This window comes from Platalea leucorodia, assembly GCF_965183815.1.
Source record: "Platalea leucorodia genome assembly, chromosome: 5".
Lineage (NCBI taxonomy): Eukaryota > Metazoa > Chordata > Aves > Pelecaniformes > Threskiornithidae > Platalea > Platalea leucorodia.
The window spans coordinates 3383664-3406498 of record NC_138827.1 but is presented as its reverse complement, the minus strand read 5'-3'; the positions used below and the strand labels follow the sequence as shown (position 1 = coordinate 3406498).

General features: G+C 39.5%; 2 protein-coding genes across 13 annotated transcripts in view; one reads left to right on the top strand and one right to left on the bottom strand.

Moving 5' to 3' along the window:
- BFAR (bifunctional apoptosis regulator) overlaps positions 1–22835 on the bottom strand; it is a 38202-nt gene that overhangs the window by 13332 nt on the left and 2035 nt on the right. For 2 of the 12 annotated variants that reach the window (XR_014228234.1, XR_014228235.1), the window contains exons 1-10: positions 20283–20689; positions 18863–19193; positions 17783–17984; positions 17251–17420; positions 16465–16609; positions 16042–16212; positions 15330–15532; positions 3983–4167; positions 3609–3902; positions 1728–1930 (exon numbers count right to left, since the gene is read on the bottom strand). Coding sequence is in view for 8 of the 12 variants with exons in the window: in XM_082312389.1 (XP_082168515.1) it covers positions 14228–14420; positions 15330–15532; positions 16042–16212; positions 16465–16609; positions 17251–17420; positions 17783–17984; positions 18863–19128 (1350 nt within the window). In the remaining 4 variants the exon portion in view is untranslated. The other 10 variants (XM_082312391.1, XM_082312393.1, XR_014228236.1 and 7 more) reach the window with 9 other exon arrangements.
- Positions 331–12105, top strand: PLA2G10 (phospholipase A2 group X; the record flags this gene model as incomplete). Its single annotated transcript, XM_082312395.1, has 4 exons — positions 331–394; positions 6367–6532; positions 9281–9387; positions 11960–12105. 4 exons carry the CDS (start codon positions 331–333, stop codon positions 12103–12105), a joined length of 483 nt encoding a protein of 160 aa, XP_082168521.1.

Here is a 22835-nt window from a genome sequence, read left to right as displayed (position 1 = left end):
ACACTCGGCTGCCGGAGCAGGGCGCTCATCATCCCCGCCGGGAGCCGCATCCCCGCCTGCCCCGGGACCCCGCATCCCCGCCGGGAGCCGCATCCCCGCCTGCCCCGGGACCCCGCATCCCCGCCGGGAGCCGCATCCCCGCCTGCCCCGGGACCCCGCATCCCCGCCGGGAGCCGCATCCCCGCCTGCCCCGGGACCCCGCATCCCCGCCGGACCCCGCATCCCCGCCGGGAGCCGCATCCCCGCCTGCCCCGGGACCCCGCATCCCCGCCGGGACCCCGCATCCCCGCCTGCCCCGGGACCCCGCATCCCCGCTCCGCCGCGCCGCCCATGGGACCCCGCCGCCCGCCGCTGCCCCTGCGGGCCCCCCTGCTGCTGCTGCTGCTGCTGGCCGGTGAGTAGAGCCGGTGCCGGGGCTCAGCCTGGGGCAGGGGCACCGGGGAGCCGAGCCCTCCCGGCAGGGACGAGCCCCCGTCCGGCCGCCTGCGCTGGCAGCGCCCGCCCTGCCCCGGGCGCTCCGCACCCGAGGGATGGGGGAGAGGAGGAGGAGGAGGAGGAGGAGGGAGAGGAAGAAGCGCTGGCAGAAGTGACGGCGGCAAGAGAATACCTGCACACTTGGAAAAGAAGGGCTTTGAAAGGCTTGGGCGTAACTTGGGTTAATAGGAGAACATAGCGAGGTGCCGGCTGCCCGCCGGAGGCTGTACGCTTTAAAGCTCACCAGTAACGTGCAAGTGTGTGAAAAAGCTCCGTACGTAACATCAGCCTGCAGATTGCAAGTGTAATAATAACCCGTCTACAAAGGCATTTACCCACCTTCTTCCTGGGGGTATTAGCGCTAGCTCAGAGCAGTGAAGTGACAGAGCCGTTCAAAAGCGAGGAGCTGCCGAACGGAGATTGCCTACAAACCCCTAACTGGGTTATTCTGAAAGCATGAGTCAGTCCTTGTGAATAAGTTATGATGTGAGAATGTAATTAAAGGACCCCTGCCTCATACCTGAGCATAGCCGACTACTCACTTTGCAAGTATTTAATTATTTTTTTGTCTCCTATGTCCTATTTAATAAACAGTATTAAAGACCAGTTGCAATAATTTACAGTCCATTTCCTCATAGGTTTTCTGAGGTATTCATCAGTATAGTATCTGAATGTACTTCTTTCTTTCACACTTCTGTGAAAATATATCATCATCCCTCTCTTTCAGATAGGTAAGTGGGCTGACACCAAAAAAGCATCCACTAATTTTAGGTTCCTGTGGTGACATACTAGAACCTGATTTGAGAGTACCTGAGTATTGGAGTAGTTTGGTACTCCAACCCCGGGCTGCTCAGCAGGCTGGGAGCATACTGTTAGTAAACATCGATAGGCATTGTTTAAAGTGATTAAACTAACCTCATGCTGAACCTTTGCGGCAGCTGTAAGGATAAAATCCAATTTTCCAGAATAGCATTCAGCTGCCTTAATTAAGAGATTCTCTTTTGTCTTCTTGCACTTTTTTAATACATTCCTACACAGCTTGCAAATTCACCAAACCAAATCTTGCAAATAGAAGGATCCTAAGGAGAAGAGCCTCAATTCACTCCGATAACAGATTCTGTGCACAGAATGCAGCAGGGTCTGGGGGTGGGCAAAAAGGCAATTGCGGGATTAAAGACCGTAAGGTAAGGTGCTTGCATAATGGGGCCAAATTAAGGTCCCACCAAGCTCACTGCCCCAATTCTACTTCTGACCTCAGCATGGCCCTGTTATTCCTTCGGCATTTTGATCCTCCTCCAGACTTCATCCTTTGCATGGCACAAACCGCGGCAAGAACATGAAGGAAAGCAATGAGTGGCTGTTTCGCTGCTGCTGCCGGCCTAGAGCGACCATTACCGAGAGCTGGCTTCGGTCCTTTTAGCTCTGAGTCAGGCATCACAGTCACCCGTTCCGTAGGCTGTGAGGAGGAAGGGAAATGCAGTTTACCTGGTTTGCAATGCTTGGGCCACAGTACCGAAAAGAGGCAAATTTATCCTTTCAAAAAAATTTACGTGTGACCACAGTTTGTGGAAGTAGCACACCAGTAGTCTGGGCAACAAGATGAGGCAAAAAAGGCCATTCCTGATAGCTTATGAAACAAGAGGAGAAAAATGGAAGTGGGGAGAAAAAAGTTTCTATAATGCATACAGTTCAAAGGTTTCCACTTCTGGCAAGATCTTGGAGATGCATCAGAAAGTCTTGCTAATTCCCAAGTTTCAAGTTCTGAACTACTGGAGCACTGTGACTGTGCCAAGGGAATATCACTATAGGAAACCTTACACATATTTAACATCAAAAAATATTTCTGTAGCCTCGGTCTTTGAAAGAATGGCTTAAAATTTCTTTTAAAACCCACAAAACATCACAGTCTGTATTAGATGCTAATGATTAATGTTATCATAATTATGCAAAGCTGTGCATCTCAAGAAAAATATAATTATATATCTGCAAAAATAATTATTATGCTTGCACTGTGCCCATTGCAAAGAGTAAAATATTATGGGAAATACGACCTTTCACAAAAAAATCTTGTGTTTCTACAGTGTTTTTTTTCCCCCCTATCCATATGGAAATTTAAGGGACTGGATTTTTAAATATTATTGTAAGCTATTCAGAAAACTAGGAAAAAAGGAGAGTAGGAAGGTATAGTGGAAAACACCTTGCAAAGACATAATAACGTACAGCATTTAGCGCAATCTGAACTCCCAAGAGCTTATACAGGCAACAAACCAAGACAGTAGGATGAAGTTCAAACTCTCCAAACATGGCAGGGCTCCAGTTTGGGCAACAGGAATTACAGTTTTAAAATCAAGCACAAGACAAATATAATGCAAGTACTTACTGTTACCTTCTCTCAGGTTGTCTTTAGTGTTTACTTCATTTCAGTCTTCAGAAAGTCACCTCATGGCTTTTGAGCTCTCCAACTTATTCATTACAATCACAAAGACAACTGCATAGATTTGTTTGGGGTTTTCTCTTTCCCCGCTTGCTATTTTGTGGTGCCTACGGTAGCGTTAGGATTGGCGTCGTTTTGGTTTCCCTTCAACCTTTAAAGCAGCTACATCACATCCAGTTAAATCTGAGTTTGCTGATGGACTAACCTCTTGTAAGGTTTTTTTCCTCCCCCAAATACATCTTTAAAGTTTTCTTTCAAGAATGAGAACAGTTGAAACTTTATTAAAGTTCCAATTCCTATTATGCAATAAACACTGGAACTAAATATTACAAGAATATTAAAAGCCACAAGACGACTAGACTCAAATTGTCTAACTGTAAATTATTTCATATTCTTAGTTGTACCTATTTCTTGTGACCTCTAGATATCAAAACAACATGGGTTTGATTTTTTCATACACATTGTAAAGCAATGAAATGAAAATAAATGCAATTTGGTTCCCTCCCTTTTTCCCCAGCCACAATATTGTGTTTGATAGAGCTGCACACAATCTGCATGACAAAACCAAAAACCAGACTAGACGTAGAGGGACGACACTACTCTTTCAGGAATGCATCATCAAACCTACAGGAATACTCTTGTCCTTAAAAGCAAAGTCTTCATAAAAACAAACAAAACCACAAAGATCTTAAAAACATACCTTAATCATGAAACATTTGGGAATAGGCAGAATGTCTCATCACACTCTGACTGTATTCCACAGAAGTTCTGATGAAATACTTCGGAAATTTTATTGTGTTGCTAATAGACTAACGCTACCATCGTCATACTGATACTCTTATTGGTTCCATAGTTCTGTGCGTTTGAGGATGGTCTTTCGTCGCTTTTATTAAACTTGGGTTACAAAGCTGTTGGGACAGAGGCTCTTCCTTCGGTCATGTTCAGAGTATCTACAGTACAGTACAGCCTTGGTTTATACCTGGGTGTCCAGATGCTGTAACACAAACAAATTGCAAGGATAAAAAGTTCATGTCCTTTTCTTTAACTTACATGGCACATTTTCAAGATTTATACCTGAGCTCCTCCAGGAGCAGATGGTTCATAACTTCTACTTTACATGGATGTAAATCAAGGGACTGGGGTTTGTCCAAAGTTAGCAAACAATTCGCTGATGCAGCCAGGAATATGACTTGGATATTCTGAGTTTCCTCTGCCTGTCTCGTAGCTCTCCTACACCATCCTTCCCCAGTTGCCAGGACCTGAGACACAACGTAAAAACCCTTCAGGAATTTCTTCAGAATCACTAACGCCATGCAGAGCAAACCCAGCTTTGCCATCAACCGCTAACATGGTTCCTTCAGACATTACTGGCTAGCTACAAGAGTCTAGCCAAATCTTACTAAACATTTAAGAATATAAGCAGTTATCATTTGTAATGCTGCAGCCTTACTGCAGGTTTTTTTTCAGCTGGGAATTTACTGAACCTGTACTGACAGCGAAGATGACAGTTTGAACACTTCATAAAGATAAGAATCTGGTTATACACAAACGGATGCTTCTGCTACCCAGAGCTGAAACATCTCTTCAGAGCTGCAGCGGAACGGGAGATGATCATGTGTCGGTTATTTTGACACCTAGAACGACAGGTTCCAAAGAGTCCACCCGGTACACCTTACGGGCCCTTTGGGAAAGCGGGAGAGGATCTTTTTACCAGAAAACCTGTATAACTAAACAGCAGACAATATCCTGGAATGGGAGCCGTGACACAATAGATACTATTCACTGTCTTAGCAAGGAAGTTTTAGTGCCAATTAAAGAGTTTTTAAATGAAACTGAAAGCGACTACATAGCTGAGGAAGCTTTTTTTTAAAACTCCTCAAGATACAACTGCTTTTCATCAGCGGCCAAAGATGCATATGCAAGTTTAAGCACTCTCGTTTCAACATCCTCTCCTCTCCCTCGATCGCGTGCCCACAGAGCAGGAGGGAACGAGATCTGGGAGTAGTCGCCAGTCAGAAAAGTGCTAAATATTGCCTGAGGAAGCCTAGCTATTTTTGTGAGTAAGGATTAGCTACAAGCATTCTTTCTAAAGCTTTTTTTATCATTCTCACATACAAAGCAATTGTATTTCTTAGTGAGGTGATTTCATGAGGTGTTTAAATCCCTCTGTTTCATGAAATAAGAGTGCTGGAGGTCACCAGCATCTTGTGCATTTCAGGTTACTCAGCTGTGCTGGGAACGATGTTTTTCTGGCAGATCTTCTATTAACTGATTATAGTTAATCATATAATCTATTATAATAGATTAGTCTATCAGTTAGTCTATTATAATAGATTATATGATTACACAGATTATATACAAACTGCATAATCATATAGTTATTCTGTAGGAAAATAAATATCAAAGCTTTCAGTGACAAAGTCTAAATATTTTTTCTGCTGTCTCACAGATATTATCAGTTACTAAAGCTTAATGTCTTTCCCAATCTGTATCCAGTACTGGGAGTTAAGGTTTATAAACTGTTCTCATACCAAAAGAAATCATTAGTTTAATTAGTAAGACAACTCTAATCAGCAGCCTTCCACTAATTTGTTTTGTACTCATCCGACTTCTTAAAAATTGCTGCAAATAGTGTGGAGCCTGCACTGCAAGCAAATGCTGCCTCTTGCCATTCAGGGTCTTCGGTGCATTAGCTCAACCTGGAGGATGACATGAAGCCCTAATAAAAAAGCATCTGGTGTCTCAAGGTTATCTATCTGCTGCCCTGGACCTACTGCTTAAGTACTGACACGGGATAGTTAAAATAAAGTTCCTAAATACGGTCTTGTTCTGGAGGAATAATGGTGAGAATCCATTAAACAACAACAACAAAACCCAAGCAAAATGTAACAGAAAAAGAAAATAAGCAACCCTTCTTCTGATCTCCCTGGAAATGACTCCAAGCACCCTCCCGTTTCCCTGCTCTACACCCCTCGCCCCCGCCAGTTATTTGGCTTTGTCTAAACGTGAGGAAATGCAGAACCCCATCATAGAGCGTATGTTGTTCATATGTAAAGCATTATATTCTACAGAATAACAACATGGGCAAAATTGCATGTTATGATAAGGAGAAAATACTGCAATGCTTAGGGCATCTAATCTTAGCAGATTCGTGGCCCTAGACCGCAGAACACGTGCTAGCCCTTGCTGGTTTTAAGGCTGGAAATGACTGAAGTCTGCCATTGTATCCTGCCTCGACGGGAGGAAACCACTGCGGCTACGCAGAATGTTGTTCAGGATTGTATCTATAGATTGGGGTAAAAAGGGACTGGGTCAAGCACTGGGGCCCTCAAGTGGCAAAAAGAAAACTGTACTATTTGCAAGTACTGACATTCATTATCAACGTTTAAAAAAAATAAAAACTCTTTTATATCTGCATGTTTGATTCAATAAAAAAACAAAGACTTTTTCTTCCACAGTTTTTAAAGGCACTTTTGGGGAAGCCCATTTTAGAAATCGAAGAGGAATTCTTGAATTAGCCGGAGCCATTAGATGTACTACAGGACGATCTCCTTTTGCCTACCTACGTTATGGATGCTACTGCGGTCTGGGAGGAAGAGGATGGCCTAAGGACAGAGTAGACTGGTAAGAGTAACTATTTATCTGCGTAATTAAGTGCTGAATGTATGCAGATGACAGAGTAAAAGGATTAAAATATGAGTTAGGCCTATTTAACATCAGTGAGGGAACCGAGTTTAAACACACCTCAGACCGCTAAGAAACTCTGAAGCATTAAACTCGTGTTACTGTGGATCTGCAGGAGTCTTACTTGCCTTTACCTCAAATTCTCACTGCATTAATACTGGCTTCACAGTACAACTGTGTTTCTTTGCTGTTTGGCCAAGAGCTGAAGAACTAAAGTCTTCTTGGAGAATCTTTAAAGCTCAAACATTCAAGCTAGCTATAAAAATTAAAAAAAAAAAAAATCACAATTGAAAAATCTTTTGATTCTACTGCCAGCCATCCCATTTTATTAGTATTCAAAATAATACATAGAAAATCATACAAAATTCAGCCTGTTGAAAAATGAATTGAATAAAAGGAATTACGAATTGTTACTAAAATAATTCTAAAACCAGACCTTTGTATTTATTACTAAATCTCAGCATATTGACTACCATCAATGGGATTTATAATTGAACATTAGCTGACAGGAAGATGATTTTCTGGTTACAGTAGTTAAATAAAGGTTTTATATTTTCAAGTTTATCATTATAATGATATGTTTCCCACTGTCTGTGACATCTCAAGTTCTGACGTATCAAGACAGATATATTGTAAGTTAAAAGGAAAACAAACGCCTGATACTCACATTTAGGGTAGAATATATGGAAAGTTCAAATCTGATTTTTTTTTTTTTTTTTTGCATAAAGATTCTAGTCGTGATTAGACCTAAAACTTTTAAAATCTTTGCCTACATATTTCAAGTTTTTGTATGTGTAGTCTGTTATTTTAAAGACAATTTTGTAGACTGTAGTTGCTACTTTACAACACATACAGAAAGAAGGGACTGATTAATTCCGGTCAGCTGTATACCTTATGGAATGATGGAAAATCTGCAGTTTGCCAGTCTTTCGGTGTAGGCCATTTTGTCACTTTGTAAAAGTCCCACAGTGGCAAGAAGCTGCTTCTTCACAAAACATGGTTACCTATTTGTGGTCTGGGTGTTAATAGCTACAGAATGTTACGAACAAGCCGGAGGTGAGTGTACTTAACTCTGCTGCGTTTGAACAGAATCAAGAAACAAATGTTCTTACCGAGTTTGATTTCTTAACATTTTGAGCTACGTTGTGGGCCATTTACATTCAGAATTATGCCTGAAAACACAGGAATACTTAATCTGAAGTAAGAATGTCTGTAATGGAATTAGTCAAGTAATAGTTATTGCAATTTAGATGCTTGCCTGCCTCTTATAAAAATAAACTTTCAAATGGAGACAATCATATATTGCTTTTGTAAGATAAAATGTAAAATCCTTAAGCATCTATTTTTATTTAAAATGCTTAAAAAAAGGACTAAAGTAATTCTAAAAAATTTTTGTAAACACATGAAGACAGACTGCACTATGGCAAAAGAAGCCGTATTTCCTGGTTTATTTTGCTACAAAGACTCAATAGAAATCTTTTTTATTTTTTTTTATTTCTACACAAGATGGATGTATTGAGCTACTTCACAGGCAGGTGCTGTTCAACTGTTACATACTGCAGGATCTTTAAATGGAGATTCATCCGGAATTACCAACTAATTATTTAATAAGCACAGGAAAAAAAAACAGTAATTGCAAGTGAGAGCTCACAGCGTTAACTTTTTCTATTGCAGACACAAATTCCTCAGGCAATCTAAACACCATCTAAACATCATGTGCCTACTGTAACACGATGGTTTTAGGCTACCAGGAGGAAACTGAATGAGTAAATGCAGAGAGCTCACAGATAGATCCTGTTCTTCCACCGAGTCAAAAAAAAAAGAAAAAAAAGAAAAAAAAGAAAAAAAAAGAAAAAACTCACAAGCTATCTAATTTCACGTCTTCGTTACCTCCCCCACTTGCTATTCTGGCCTTGCAATGACTCTACACTAGAAGAGTAATTCTTTTTTTTAAGCATTAAAACATGCTATTAATGCTTACCTGTACTGTTCAGTGCCACAACGCGATAGAAAGTCTACGAATTCATTGTCCCAATTATGAAATCATCATTTTGGGCAATTTTCCAAATTTTCTCATGATACCGAGTAAACAGATTTAGTTCTATTATGGCATTAAACAGCACCCATGCCTATTTATTCCTGAACATTTCAGCTGCTCTCAGCTTTTCTGCCACCATCTAAGGACTTTGCTACGAAACGACATTTATGATAGTATGCTACAGCCTAACAAATCTTTTCGTCCCTTCCCTATTAGTAACTGTTACAACAGCATCAATAACTGTGAGAAAAATGCATCCTTCATTATCTGACAGACTATCCTGGCATTTAATCTTTTTCTTGGAAGGGGCTAGGAGGGAGGCATACCCACATAAAAGTTTATTGTGTTCAAAACTGAGAATGCTTTAAAGATTCCTTATATTTTCATCTATGAGGAAGTGCAACTAGATCAATGTGTATCAGACATTTTCCTCATCGTTGATTACATGAGAGAGTAGTAATTTTTTCCAGGTGATCTATTAAACAATACCTTGTTTTGATTCCTGAGCATGTAACTGTTTGTACATTCGCGTATGCTGACTGCCTTATTATTTCACAGCCTGTAGAAACATGCTGATAAAAACATCCAGACTATGTAACCATAAATCACCACAGTACGAATTAAGGCAAGCCCATTTCTGTTTCTCGCAGGTGCTGCTTTAAGCACGACTGCTGCTATGGTAAGGCAGAACGAGCAGGCTGTCACCCCAAGATAGAAAGTTACCACTGGGAATGTGAAGACAACGCTGCTGTGTGTGGTGAGTGAACAGTTCCAGTTTTTGGTTGGTGGGGGTTTTTTTGTTGTTTTTTTCTTCTTTTTTTCCTTTTTTTTTTTATTTTACTTCTACTGATTGTCTCATTGCCTTCATAGAAAGACATTTGCTTGATTAACTGTAAAACTCTTATTTTACCATCCTTCCTTGTGTGACTTTTTTGCCAGGGTAAGCTGTGCCTCCAGGAAGCACAGCTATGCCAACCAACTGAATGCAGTTTCTTCTTCTTAATCCCCACCTACCGACACACATAAGCAAACAAAATTCTCATCTACACGCTTCCACTACCCTTTCAGAAAACACTACCAAAAACCCCCTCTTTTTCCTCGGCATTTCCATACGTTGAAGAACCCATGTTATGGTACTCCCTGCAGGTCTCCAGCTGGAGAGCAACTACAAACAGGAGGCAAGAAAACTACAGCTGTTTAAGAAGGATCCTTTTTATGCTTAGCAGAAAATATTTCACACCACTTATAAGTTTATGATGGACAAGTGTTTGCCATACTTACCATTGATCGGTTGCACAGCCCACTGCTAATGGCTGCAATTTATGAATGAATTCACAATTGCAACTTACAATTTCAAACACTGAGGTAATAAAATATTTGATGAGCATGTTTACTTACGGAAGTAACATGTCCACAAGCCATAAAATGTTAATTTGAAAACATTTACATCATTAGTGAACCAGTTGCAACAGATGGCTGACTGCATCCTGATAAATTTTGTCCAATTGCTTCGAACTATGACTGTAATATACTTGCCATATTACAGTATAAAAGAGAAGGACAAAGATATCAAAGAAAGAAAAAAAAATATTTAACAGGAAAAAGCAGCATTTCTTTTACATTATTTGTTCACAACTCCCTAAGTTTTAGCAAAATATTTTCTGATACGCTTCAAAGACTTTTTGAAACTATAACTTCTCACAAGCCCACAAAATTTGCAGGGTTTTTTCTTCTTGTTGTTAGGTTTTCCTTTTGTTTTATTTTTTTTTAAATCAGGTGCTAGGTCGAAGTTACTTTGCATGTAGTTTTATGCTACTACCTAGAATGCAAATCAGCTTGAGAATTGGCTATTACTTGCACCACAAAAACGCAGACCTTTATATAAACTTTACTCTGAGTTTCTGACTACCATAGTTTAAAAGCAACACAGTAGGCCATTCAGAGAAGACACAAAAACCTCTCATTTCATAACTCAATTCAGAATTTGCCTGACGAAATCAAATGAAAGTGTTTGACAATATTTCCTTTCCTCCTTTTCATTCAACCTTTACTTTGCCCAAGTGTCTACCTCATGCAGAATCTCGACTTGCTAATTTCCTCCTCTGCTCCTGAAGTACCAAGCGTCTTCTCTCTCAAACTACGTGATAAACTGTCAAGTTACAGTCCACCTGTATTTGGCTGTAAAGGTTCTGCTCCTGTTCCAGTCCAGAAGCTGACAATATTTTAAAATACTGGCCAAGACAGTAGGTGTGTCATCAAGAAACAAAGCTGAAACAAAGTCCCTGGCGTACCATGGAGAAGATCAAGTTTGGAGCAATAAGAGAAGAAATAGTTCTTCTCAGTTAATGTTTTTTTTTTAATCCTATGATGTTGTTTATGCTATTGAGTAGTTCTTAGGGTAGCTAGTTGCAGCATCAACATATATACATTAAGAACACTTCCATTTCACAGCAGAATTTGAGTTCATTCACAAAACTGAACACTTGTTCTGCTCCTAGACAAATCGCAAGCAGAGATTCAGCTAAGCTTTCAAATTGTTAAATACTCTGACAAAATATAATCAAGCTTTTTTCAGTTTACTGACAGTTGCAGAGAGAAAACGCACACATTTCTGGGTTGGCACAATAAAACCAAAATATATTGCTGTAGAAGATGATGTTCATGCCAAGAAGAAACGCTCATGCCAATAAATCTGTTCAGTTACAACACTACAATTATAAAACAAGTATGGCCAGACATGCATTTTATTGTCCTTAAACACACTTTACCTAACTTCTTACTGAATGCCTTAATAAAAAAGGTGGGCGATTTACGCTGAACATGGAACATCTTTGTATCCATCCCTTATTTCACATCCATAATTTGAATGCTGCATCCTTTAGTAGATTAAAACATATGTGAAATGGAAAACATCTTCCCAAACTCAAGTTTCACTAGAGCAAAGGCGCGGGCAGGGAGGGTCACACACCACTTTCTAAAGAGGAATCAGTTGTCAGCGTTCCTTTATTAAAGAAGGTGAAGAGTATTTAAGTCTTTATCCAATTATTATATTTTCACCTGCCAAGACAGTTCCACTGATGATCAACTGTCACTAAACCAAACCATGCTTGTATATCCTCTGTTGCTGAGATGTCCTAGCATGGAGCTCTGCCTGAAGAACATGAAAGAACTCGTAAGTCTTACTAAAGCTCAGTACGGTTCCTATTGCACTTGAAATTTAACAGCCGTTTATATGGCAAATATGGAACGTGAGGTAGCAATTCTTGGTATCCCATTTGGTATTTTTAATTACTTCAGACTAACATCAAACTTACTGTGTTTTCTTTCAGAATCTCTAGAAGACAAATGTCAAAAAATGGCATGTGAATGTGACCGTGAAGCTGCCAAATGTTTTTCTAAAGCTCCCTATCACACAAAATACCTTTTGTGGCCAGACTTTATGTGTGGTGAGATTCAGCCTTTGTGTAGATATTAGGTACACAACATCAGTCTTTATGAAAACTCCGTATGTATTTAAACCTAAACTGACTTTTTTTTTTGGTCACAGTAGTGACAACAAGTGATTTTCCTCCTCCTTGATCCTCCTTCCTGCCACCTCAGCCTCTTCACCCCAGAATGGCCAAAGTAACCATTTATCCTCTTGTTTACCTTCTACAGTGCATGGACTAAAAGCAAGTTCATTAGTTCTGTGTAAGCTTTTATTGACTAAAAAGGAATTTGAGTTTATCAGCTTAAGGAGTAACTGACTTAAAATTAGCTTTGTTTATATTCAGATTCATGGAGTTTTCAGATTCATAATATCATTCACTGTAAACTTTTTATCCCCCCTCCACTGGCTATAAGATACAAATCAAACTTTTCCACTAACGCTTACTTATTTGTTAACTTTGAACTGACCGGAAGAAATGCATGAAGTGATGGTGTCAGCACAAAGAGCCCTCTCATCTGTATTAAACGCTTATTATGAAGCCTAATTTAACTTTTGCATCTCATTCACCTTAAGTAGTTCTACCTGTATTAAAAATTGCCTAATATAATTCTTTTTTCCTAGTATTTACTTTTTAAATACAGTTTTCTACAAAGTTGTTCGTTTGATATGGCTCAAGCTCCTTACTCTGTACACCTTGAGTTTCCTGTCGGCACAGGGAGAAGTTCTACCCTTAAAACTTCAGAGCCAGATTTAAAAGTGCAAATGCAAACCATCATCGTGACAGATAGATGAAAAAAGTAGCAGTTTCCAGGACCAACTGCCTTTCCCCTAAGTGTTTGATCTTGGACAGCATCAGTTTGCAAAGTTCAGAAGTGTATATACTTCATCAGGATGTATAGATGGTTTTAGCTAGGGTCATTTTATAGTTTTTTTAAACCTTTCAGGAAGAGAAATCAGTAACGCGAATTGCTGAATAATACACTTCTTCATAACTGCTCATGTTAACAGTTTAAGAACCAGGAGTGTTTAATGTCTACTTTCACCTACCTCACTTACTTAAAGTTGCAGGGCTACAGAACAAATTTACACAAGTCAAAGCTAGTGACAAGTACTTCAATATTTTAAAAAAAACCAAACCAACACTTCTTTAGGAAGGATGAAGATTTCAAAAGAGATCTTTAATCTTTAAAAATATTCATAGGCAAATTTAAAGTTCATCTCAATGATACAAATGGAAAAAAATCAAAACAATGTAGAATGCAAGGGGACAAAGCTCTTGAAAAATCTAACGTTTGCTTCAGTCAAAACCGATACATTAAGAAATGGCAATCCTGTTTATACAAAATATCTTTTCAGTCAATATTCACTCACAGATTTAGATACACACATTATATTGCAATAAGATGTGACTACAGTGCCAGGTCATTTTTCCAAAATAATCCTTTTAAGGGATAACCCTGAATTTCAGAATTAGCAACAGACTTCAAGAGGAGAGCATTAAAGAAGCTATTGGTGAAGTCTAACTGATCTCAATTAAAAATTTTGAATGGCAATCACTTTTTCCAAAAGACAAGAAAACTCAAAGCAGTCTTTGCCTTCAACAGGGGGAAAGTTTAGAACAAACTCGACTGTGAGACCGTGTATTTGACAGTCACAACTTTACATGTAAAAGCAGACTGAAAACACCAACGTACTTTCAATATTGAGCCTATCCAGCAAGAGCTTTCCTTTGGCAAACTTAAGTTGAGGAGCATGTTGCTGGTATGAAATGCTAAGTTAAAAAAAATAAAATAATAATAAAAAAAAAAAATCACTGTAGCTGTTCAGAAAACACTGATTTTAAGGCAGGCTTGAAAATAACCAGGATGCTCAAGACAGAATAGAGAAGTTTGATGTGATCAAAAATAGGGTGACGTGACTGTGTAAGTTTTACATGGCTAAATTAGGAATGTCATTTTTTTTTCAACAGAAAATTCCTTTTGGATAATAAAGCCTATCCTCAGAGTTGGAATCGGCTGGTTTAAGAGTAACTTACCTTAAGGCTTTTTTGTATGTTTAAGTTAACATAATCCACCACTTTCACTGCCACGTATATAAAGGAGAAAAGCAAAGCTCATTTCAAATGTCCATTTTTAGAAGCTAAACAGCTCAAAAGTTCCAATGGCAGTCACTGCACTTGTGTCTCCAGACGCCTTACTTCTTTAACCACAAGATCAATGTTTATAATTGGGTTAAAGTACAAGGCCCAGTAAAACAAACAATTGCAGACAAACTGAGGAATAAAAGGCCAAAAGATGGCAACAAAAAGACCCTGGGTTGAGACTTTCCAGAAATGTCTCCACATTCTGTGAGGAATAGTCCTGTGAAAACGGAAAGGGAGAGGCTTAGAGGAACTTTCCATTTTGCTTTTACCCATTCTAAGAAAAGCTAATATGTGCTGCAGCCTCAAATTATTTAGCACTTACTCAGGTACCTGTAAAATGTCATTTTGCACTCCAGAAGAACTTTCTTAAAATACAGTAATACTAGATTTTATATGAGAAAACATCAAGTCAATTTATTCAGACCACAAAGCACAGTGAGTTAACGTGGCCAAATTCCAGATTTGTCATAGATTATTTCCATGTACCCTGTCTCTTTTGAACACGTTCTGCCCCCTACCTGCTGGCAGAGAAACTGAACTAAACCAACTGAACCAAAGCAACTATTTCTCCTATGCAAGTTCTAAAAACTATAAATAAAAGATCACAGCAATTATGAAGTAATATTAATATGCTTGAATTAAGGCTAAAGCAGTAACTGAAAACAGCAATTTTGATCACCTGACAGAAAGAATATCAGTATAACTAAATTTATTTATGATCCTAAGGACTCATCCTTTAATAACTATATTGTAAGCGTATCATGACAAAATTCTTACGTATTTAGTTCTCGGCTGCCAGCTAACACCAGTTACCATAAAAGGCAATTCTCAAGGAAGAGTTCATATTTACCCAATGGTTAAGGACATGCGTATTACCGTTATGGCATTTGCTACATCTGATCAGGAAAACCAGCTATTAAGAAACCTTTTCAAGTATTCACAGAAATAAAGATATTCAAGAGTGAGTACTGGTATAAGTGCGGATTCAGATTCACGTGTTCTTATTAACCTCAGAGTTGTGGTTAGACACTGTCACTTCAGTGAGCAACTGTGAAATCGTAAGACTGTTTCTTTCTTATAAGGCCACGTACTTCCTACCCTCTTCAACAACCTCAGTAAGACTTACTTCAATTCTCTTCTTGACCAGAGCCTCCAAAAGGAGAATAATTCCAGAACGGAGAGCAACATGGCATTTACAATTATAAATCTTGATGTCCAGTAGTGCACATCCAGCCAATCCCAAGCAAACTCAGCTATCAACTGGTACGGCAAAAATAAATACTTTACAATGAATTCTCTCCACTGTTTCCAAGAAGGATCTTTAAGGTCCTGTAAATTAGGATAAAAATACAGTTAATCAATTTCCTATTGAACAGATACATACTGGCTTATTTCCACTACTCTTTTGTTGAAAATTTGTTTTTTCATATATTAAAAGCAGTAATTTATCTTTACTATACTTTCTGGTAGGTAATACTATAACCCAGTAATTTCCATTAGATTAGAATAAAACATCACAGACAGCAGGACCTTATAATGTCATTTGTTAAAATACAGATATTTTGAGTGAAGAGCCTTTCTATAGTCACGTGAACCTCAAAAAAAATCAGTTTCACAGATTTCAAGTCTTAAAAGCCTTAAATCCATCTTATTAAAGGTAATGGTCACAACACTGGTGATCACGTACGATAAAATCCAGGAACCGCTTACTTTGTAAGTGTTAAAAGTTGTATTGTAAAGAGATGAAATAGTGAATAATTACATCGTGGTTTTATGCTGCTAGTCTTAAAATGCTTATAACTAAAGCAAATAGCATATTTAATGTTTTGAACACTTACTAGTAGTTTTGTGACAATATCTTCATACTTGTCTTCTTGTGTAGGGCAAATTGTGTGGATGAAAGGTAGGAAAGCTTCTGCATAATCAAACAAATATAGGTATAACATACTGAGTCTTGGAGAACTCTTCAGTGCATACAGAAGAAAGAGTGATTTTCCTGGATTTACTGCCTGAAAAGTATCAAATTATCAAGCTTCAAACAATGAAAAAATAAAATGCAAGAGACATGCCAGTGCTTAGATTTTTCTGACGATCATTTTTCAAACGATCATTTTTCAAATACAACAGCTCATTAAATTGAGCAGTTTTTACAAGGATAATTCTACTACCTTAACACTCCTCCTGGCTTTAAGAGAATTTTCTTTTAAAGATATTATTTTAAAAACACTTAATATACATGACAGACTTTACCTAAAATTTACCTTATATTCCCAAAGGTTCTGTGGTGGTTTAACGCCTAAAGTTTTCACGCATTCCAGTTCTGCCATAATAGCTTTTCTATGATTACTGTTCTCTATACTGTAAGGCTCTTTTGTGAAATCCTCCTCTGTCAGTGTCAGAAGTAGTCTACAAAAGCAGAAGAATTCAGAAGGTAAACAGTACCTCTTCACCAAAAAGATACGACTAACAAATCAGCAATTACATACTGAAACAACAAGCTACTGATAGCAGGTATCACCTTTTGGATTACATTCCATATCAAGTGTTCTGAATCAACTGCATCTCAGAGCCTGGGTTTTAAATATCCTTCAAGTTTTCTCTTGCCTGCTTTCAGCATGCAAATTTATCAGCTTGTTGGCTATTATTGAACACCGTTCTGCAGTACGTCACAGATCTAGTCTGCTCTCCCGAAATCAAACCTAGAGCTCTTGGGCGGAACGCAACAATGCATATAGCATATGCATATTTTCACAAGAAAGAAAAAGTGGGAGGGGTAGATAATACATGAGTAGAATTTTACTTTCAGTATCATTTCAGTCTGCATTGTCAGCATTTTAAAAACTTTCAGTTAGCTTGCTTAGTATCTACTACTATAGTTTTCAACTACAAGTGTGAAAACTTCCCCCGAATTTTACTCTGATACATCAACAGAATATTCCCATAGTCTATGGAACTAAGTACGGTCATTTCACAATATTCCGGCCCTAATGAAAGCTGTCCAGTAGTCCAATCAAATGATAGCTGTTCCTGACAGTTAGGCCTCTCACCTTCCATTCACTTTCTCCAGTAAAAATCTTTCTTTATAATGTGAAGCCCATGGGCCCAGCTGCTCTAGCCAAAGTATCACTTCGTCAGCAGTCCATTTAGCAACAGGCTTGTGGACAAGATGATCTTCTTCAAATTCTCTGCTACTCCAGTGATATCCAAGTAGAACTACCTACAGGTAGATGGGGGGGGGGGGGGGGGGGGGGGGGAAGAGATCTTTTACCTGCAAAGCAAATATATTAATGATAACAAAATAAACACAGATTAAGGGGCTTGACACGTAGAATCTTCCATTTTATGGACCCTAGAATGTTCAGGTCATAAGAAACTATCTTGAAGTTTTACCAAATTACTCTAACTTCTGTTTGCTGTATATTGCAATTGTAGTTCCTGACAGACAACTCTGAATGCTACCTTGTTTACTCTGCTCAGCTGAAGTCTCTTCTGTGCTGACGATCTTTTTTGTGTGCATATAATTTATTTGATTGCATGCTTAATGAAGTAAATATGGAAAACCAACTAGATGAAACTTACTGCTACACAAGTTAAAGCTGTCAGAACGCCTGAGAAAAAACCTCCTCCTCGAGGATTAATTCTTCCTGTGTTCGGGACTGTAGGGATCTGGTCATTCCCATATTTCTGGAAGGTTGCTAAGCTGCGTGCTACATCACTGTTTTGTTGAATATCTTCTTTTCTTTGTTCAATGGCATCGGAAAAAAGCTTTTCAATAACATCCCTAATGGGAAAAATATTTGTCATTGTGCTATAATCATTGAGGCTTAACATTCAGAAAAGGGACTAATTTTGGGATTTTTGCTTCCAGCCTCTACTAAAGACTGTCATCTTTGAAAGCAAGAAAACATTAGTTGTTAATAAAGTTAAACTTAAATCAATTACTTCCAAACAACATTTTCCTTAGCTTCTAAAGATAGAGAAACTTAAAATATCACATTTAAAAAAAAAAAAAAAAATCCTTATTTCTTATATAAAACTAGAATTGTGTGTGCTGCTGGCAAGCCTTGATTCTTCAAAAATGCTAAGCAAAAGACAACATAAAAGCCTACCATCATTCATACCATCTATTTATTAAAATAATATTAACCTAAGATAAAGTATTACTAACACAAGAACTTGTGGGTAATTCAAGACAGCAAACTGATATTTCTAGCTTTGTTCTGCAATAAGAGCACATTTCTTCCTACAAATAATTCCTATTACAGAAATAATTACACAATTATCAAAGATCATTCTAACTTAGAATTATTAGGAACAACCAGCTGTACTAAAAGATGCAAGTGTCTCAATACTGAAAAAGGATCCCTCCTCTCCATCCCCTAAAAAGTTCAGAAGGGGGAGGGGAAAGAAAAAAAAAAAAAAAAAAAAAAACCACCACCAAACACCAAACCAAAGCCAACCAACCCACCCCTTAGTTCCATGCAGAAAAATGTGCTTGAACAGTTCAGTACAAGTGGAGAACATGAAAGACTTGAGGATTTAAACGTCCTTGCGACAGTTCAGATCACCAATAAACTATGAAAATCTGCAGCAAACTCAAGAAACCAGACAACTAATATTGGTGGTTCTAGAAATCCAAAAATGGCATAGCACACTCACCTGAGGAGGATGTTGACTTTGGGGAATCCTTCCCATTTTTCTCTGCATTCGGGGCATTCATTCTTCTTGGACGATACCCACCACAAGGCTAGGCAATGTCTACAGAAACTATGCCCGCAGTTGAGGGTGGTGGGATTGACCAGAATGTCGTAACAGCAGTGGCAAAGGAACTCGCTAACTGATATCTGCCGACCGATCTCAGGAGTACCACGTGTTTCAACTTTTGCCATCTCCGTTTCACCTTGTAAAGTCTCATCTTCTTCCATTTTCTGTTACGCCTTATGCAAACAGAAAGCTCTCTTAGATCTTCAAACCAGGTAAGGCATTACTTCTGCAAAGTAACAAGATAAACCTCATTAAGAAAAAAATTACTGTCAAAGTTTAGAATTGCAAGCAGTATGATTTATCATTGTCATGCTTTTGTCGCTCTGATCGTTTTAAACTTTTAAACTAACTTAGCTCTCCCCAGAATGAAACACGATCTTCTACTTTTTTAGCAACGTGTTCATTGCAAACTAAATCAAAACCAGATTCTAGATGTAAACAGCTAGGCTCAAGCCCCCTGCATTTTCTTTTCCTGCGTTACATAACGCCTGAAAGTGAAACAAAAAACCTCACCATGATTCAGGTGACTTTTGACAGTATCTTTAATCAAGGTTTTAGTAAAAGACACCAATCAAAAGAAATACCATTAGAAAATACCAGCAGAGAACACAAAAATAAAACACCAGTATAACGTAATGATCTAATTTACTCCATCGCTATTCTTTCCAAGCATATGGAATAAAACATTACTAACAAAGGTCAATGCTAAACATTGCTGGGCAACGTAAAAAGAAAAACTCGATCCACAAAGTCATATGCTTCAGAATTACAAGGGATTGATCTGGATTGATCAGCTTGCCATCTCAGTGAAGGACTGAACTCTGTATTAACTTTACTGGTGATTACTCTTTGCTAGCATTTCAGAAAATGCACAAACGAAAAGAGTTGAAGATTGTTCCAAGCTTACCAAAAATATAAACCTATTTGCTTGATGTTCCTACTATATTCTCTCAGATGGCCGTATCTAGTTTCTTAAAAAAAAAACACTGATCCAGATCACTTATTTAGCAGTCATGATATGTTAGAAGGTATCAAAAACTACGCAATTTTCTCCTCAGGCACTACCAAACCAAAATATGCTTACACTCTCCACCACGTGGCTCCTGCCTACTACTAAGTTATCATCTTTCTGTCCAGATCAAGCACAAAGAGGTAAGCATACACACTGGTAAAGAATAAAAATTAAAGAAAAAATACAAGGAGTACAGAAATACAAACCAATAGTGCAACTAGGATCCTCAGACTGCTTACAAACATGTCATTTCCCAGCAAAGATTGTTGGCTTTCTAAAAGACAAACCTGAAATATCACTTACAAGAGAAGAAATAAAACCAAGGTTTTGCACCTAAGAACATTCTTCTGGTTTTCCTGGAAGAGAGAGGCAACAGCGTTTCTGTGGGTGCAGAAATATGTCACCGCTCAGTCTCTGCACCAAATGAGAGAAGGGTCAGAAGGAGAAAGCTTACTAGCTCCTCTCCAACTTCAGCCCGCTTCCTCCCCTCTGCGCTGCTACCAAAGCGGAGGCACCGAGGGTTGGGGCCTGCAGCGACGCGACGGCCGCTTCCTCCCCCCCGGGCAAGGCAGGGCCCATCTCGGAGGAGCCACCAGCCCACCCCTTCCCGCGCTCCCCGCGGCTGAGGGGAGCCCAGCGGGACGCCGCCGTCCCGGCAGCGAGCACAGGCGGAGGCTCCGCCGTGCTCCGCGGCAGCGCGGCCTGCCCGCAGCCCGGGCCCCGCCGCGCCCCACTCACCCGCCGGCCGCCCCGGCCCCGCCGCCTCCCCCGCCGCCCCGCGGGGCGCGCCCGGGCCTAGCGCCGCGCCGCGGCTCCGCCGGGGCTGGGAGGGTCGCGCCGCGCCGCGGCTCTGCCCAGCGCCCGCCCACGGGGAAGGCGGGCGAGCATCGCCTCGGCGGGGGAGGGTTCGGCTCCTCGGCGGCCTCCCCCTCCCCGGGACGGCGGGAGGCAGAGTGCGCTGCCGGGGCACCGCTACCGGTAAGCGCCGGGGGCTGAGCGGCCGCCGCAAGCTGATCGATACGGCTACAGAAGCAGAGCCCTCTCTTTTTTATCTTTAAGCGCTGCATTTCAAAGCCTTTAAAATCACCGGACAGGAACACTGCGACACTCATATTTTTCTTAATACTCTCCCCTATTGGTGAGAATTGAGCTACGCTTGCTGAATCTATGTCTCCACACCCGGGTAATCTTCGCTCACAGAAACTTTGTTGGAGGTTTATTTTACAAGTTAAGATCTCGAGGTCCAATCTCGGCAGTGAATTGGACTTTCAGATGCTAGTTTGACTGCAGCGCTAACGCACACTGCACCGGGTTGGTTCACACAGGGCCTATTTTTACCGCATGAGAGTATATCTATATATACACACAGTCACAATTATTTATATCTGTCTCTGTTCCCTTACTGCATTTCTTTTTGACTAGAGCCCAAAGAAAATTGAGCGATTTTTTAAAGCACTGTCGAGATGTATTTTTTCACTGTGCAACACAGCGACATTTTCTCAAAGATTTTGTTCTTGTTCCAGTTCGACACAAGCTACAAGTCCAGTTCAAATGACGCTGGAGTTACTAAAACCAAATAATGAACTTTTTAATTATTCCAGCCTATTTCAATAAAGAAAATAATAGTCTTTCATTGTTTCCTCTCCCAGATTACCCGGATTTCTCCACAGGACAACTGTTACCGGGCTGACACATGCATAGCTCTGGTTCTGTTTGCTTTTGAACTACCCTAATCAGATTTCTTAGGGGACAGAAAAACACGTAGCTGAAAAGTTTGTCAACTGTTTGAGGGATGATCCAATATTTGTATATCACACTTCCATATTTAATTGTTTTACTTAACAGTTATTGCTTCTTTACTGGCAGGTGGGGTTCTGCTAGCAAGACTGCAGCATTATTGCTCGGATCGGTTTGCGAGAAAACAATCAAGATCCAATTCTGGCCTTCCTTAAAGTAGTACTTTAAAGGCACTAGACACATTTCCTATCGACATGGAATAAACAGGCATTTATGCTCAAGCGTACATGCCATTTCAGGGTTTTTTTTAACACAAAATTCTAGCTCTAACAGTTCAGGGATCATAGGAAGGATTATGGATTCCAAAGCGGTTTTCAACTTCAGTCAAATACAAATTAAAACTCCATTAACAGCACAGAGTGCGAACAGTTAAGTCCATACAAGCTAGCTTCCGAGGCTTATTTTATGAAAAGATCTACCAACCAGCTCATACTTATGTTTATTTGTAGATTTAATTAATTATTTGAAGTTAAGTCCCGATCAGCAAATCCTTAAACGACCCTAGCATGAAGTATTAAACCTCTTCCAGATGAGAGGAAGTTCACCTGGATCTACCTTAGCACATGCGAGGTGAAAATGTGGCCCAGAATATTTAGGCCTTGTTCTAGAATATAGGTTTTTTACTACTTTTTTTTGGTGTGTGTCTTCACTTAGCTTCACATTCGATGTTCAGTAAAGGAACAGAACATACTAAAGCGTTTCACACAGTCTGCGCTGCAGACTTACGTGATGTCGTGGAAATGTAGCCTTTGTGTTCTAGTTTATAACAATTTTCATGTATAAAAAAGCAATGTAGTCTTGTAACCAGCTCTTTGTATTGCTCTCTCCAAAAGTATCCGGTAATTTGGAAAGCAGCCAACCTTTTCTGGTGTCATTTAAAACATGAGAGATTTGAAGAACTCTGATTACAAACTACATATTCATAAGTGCAGTTGCTTTAATATATACATGGAAGAGAACCAAGCAGGTACTTCATTAATTAGGCAAATATGTTATCTTCTGAAACTAAAGTGAAGATGTATGCCCTCTGAAACATTTCTTCACATGTACAATTGCAAG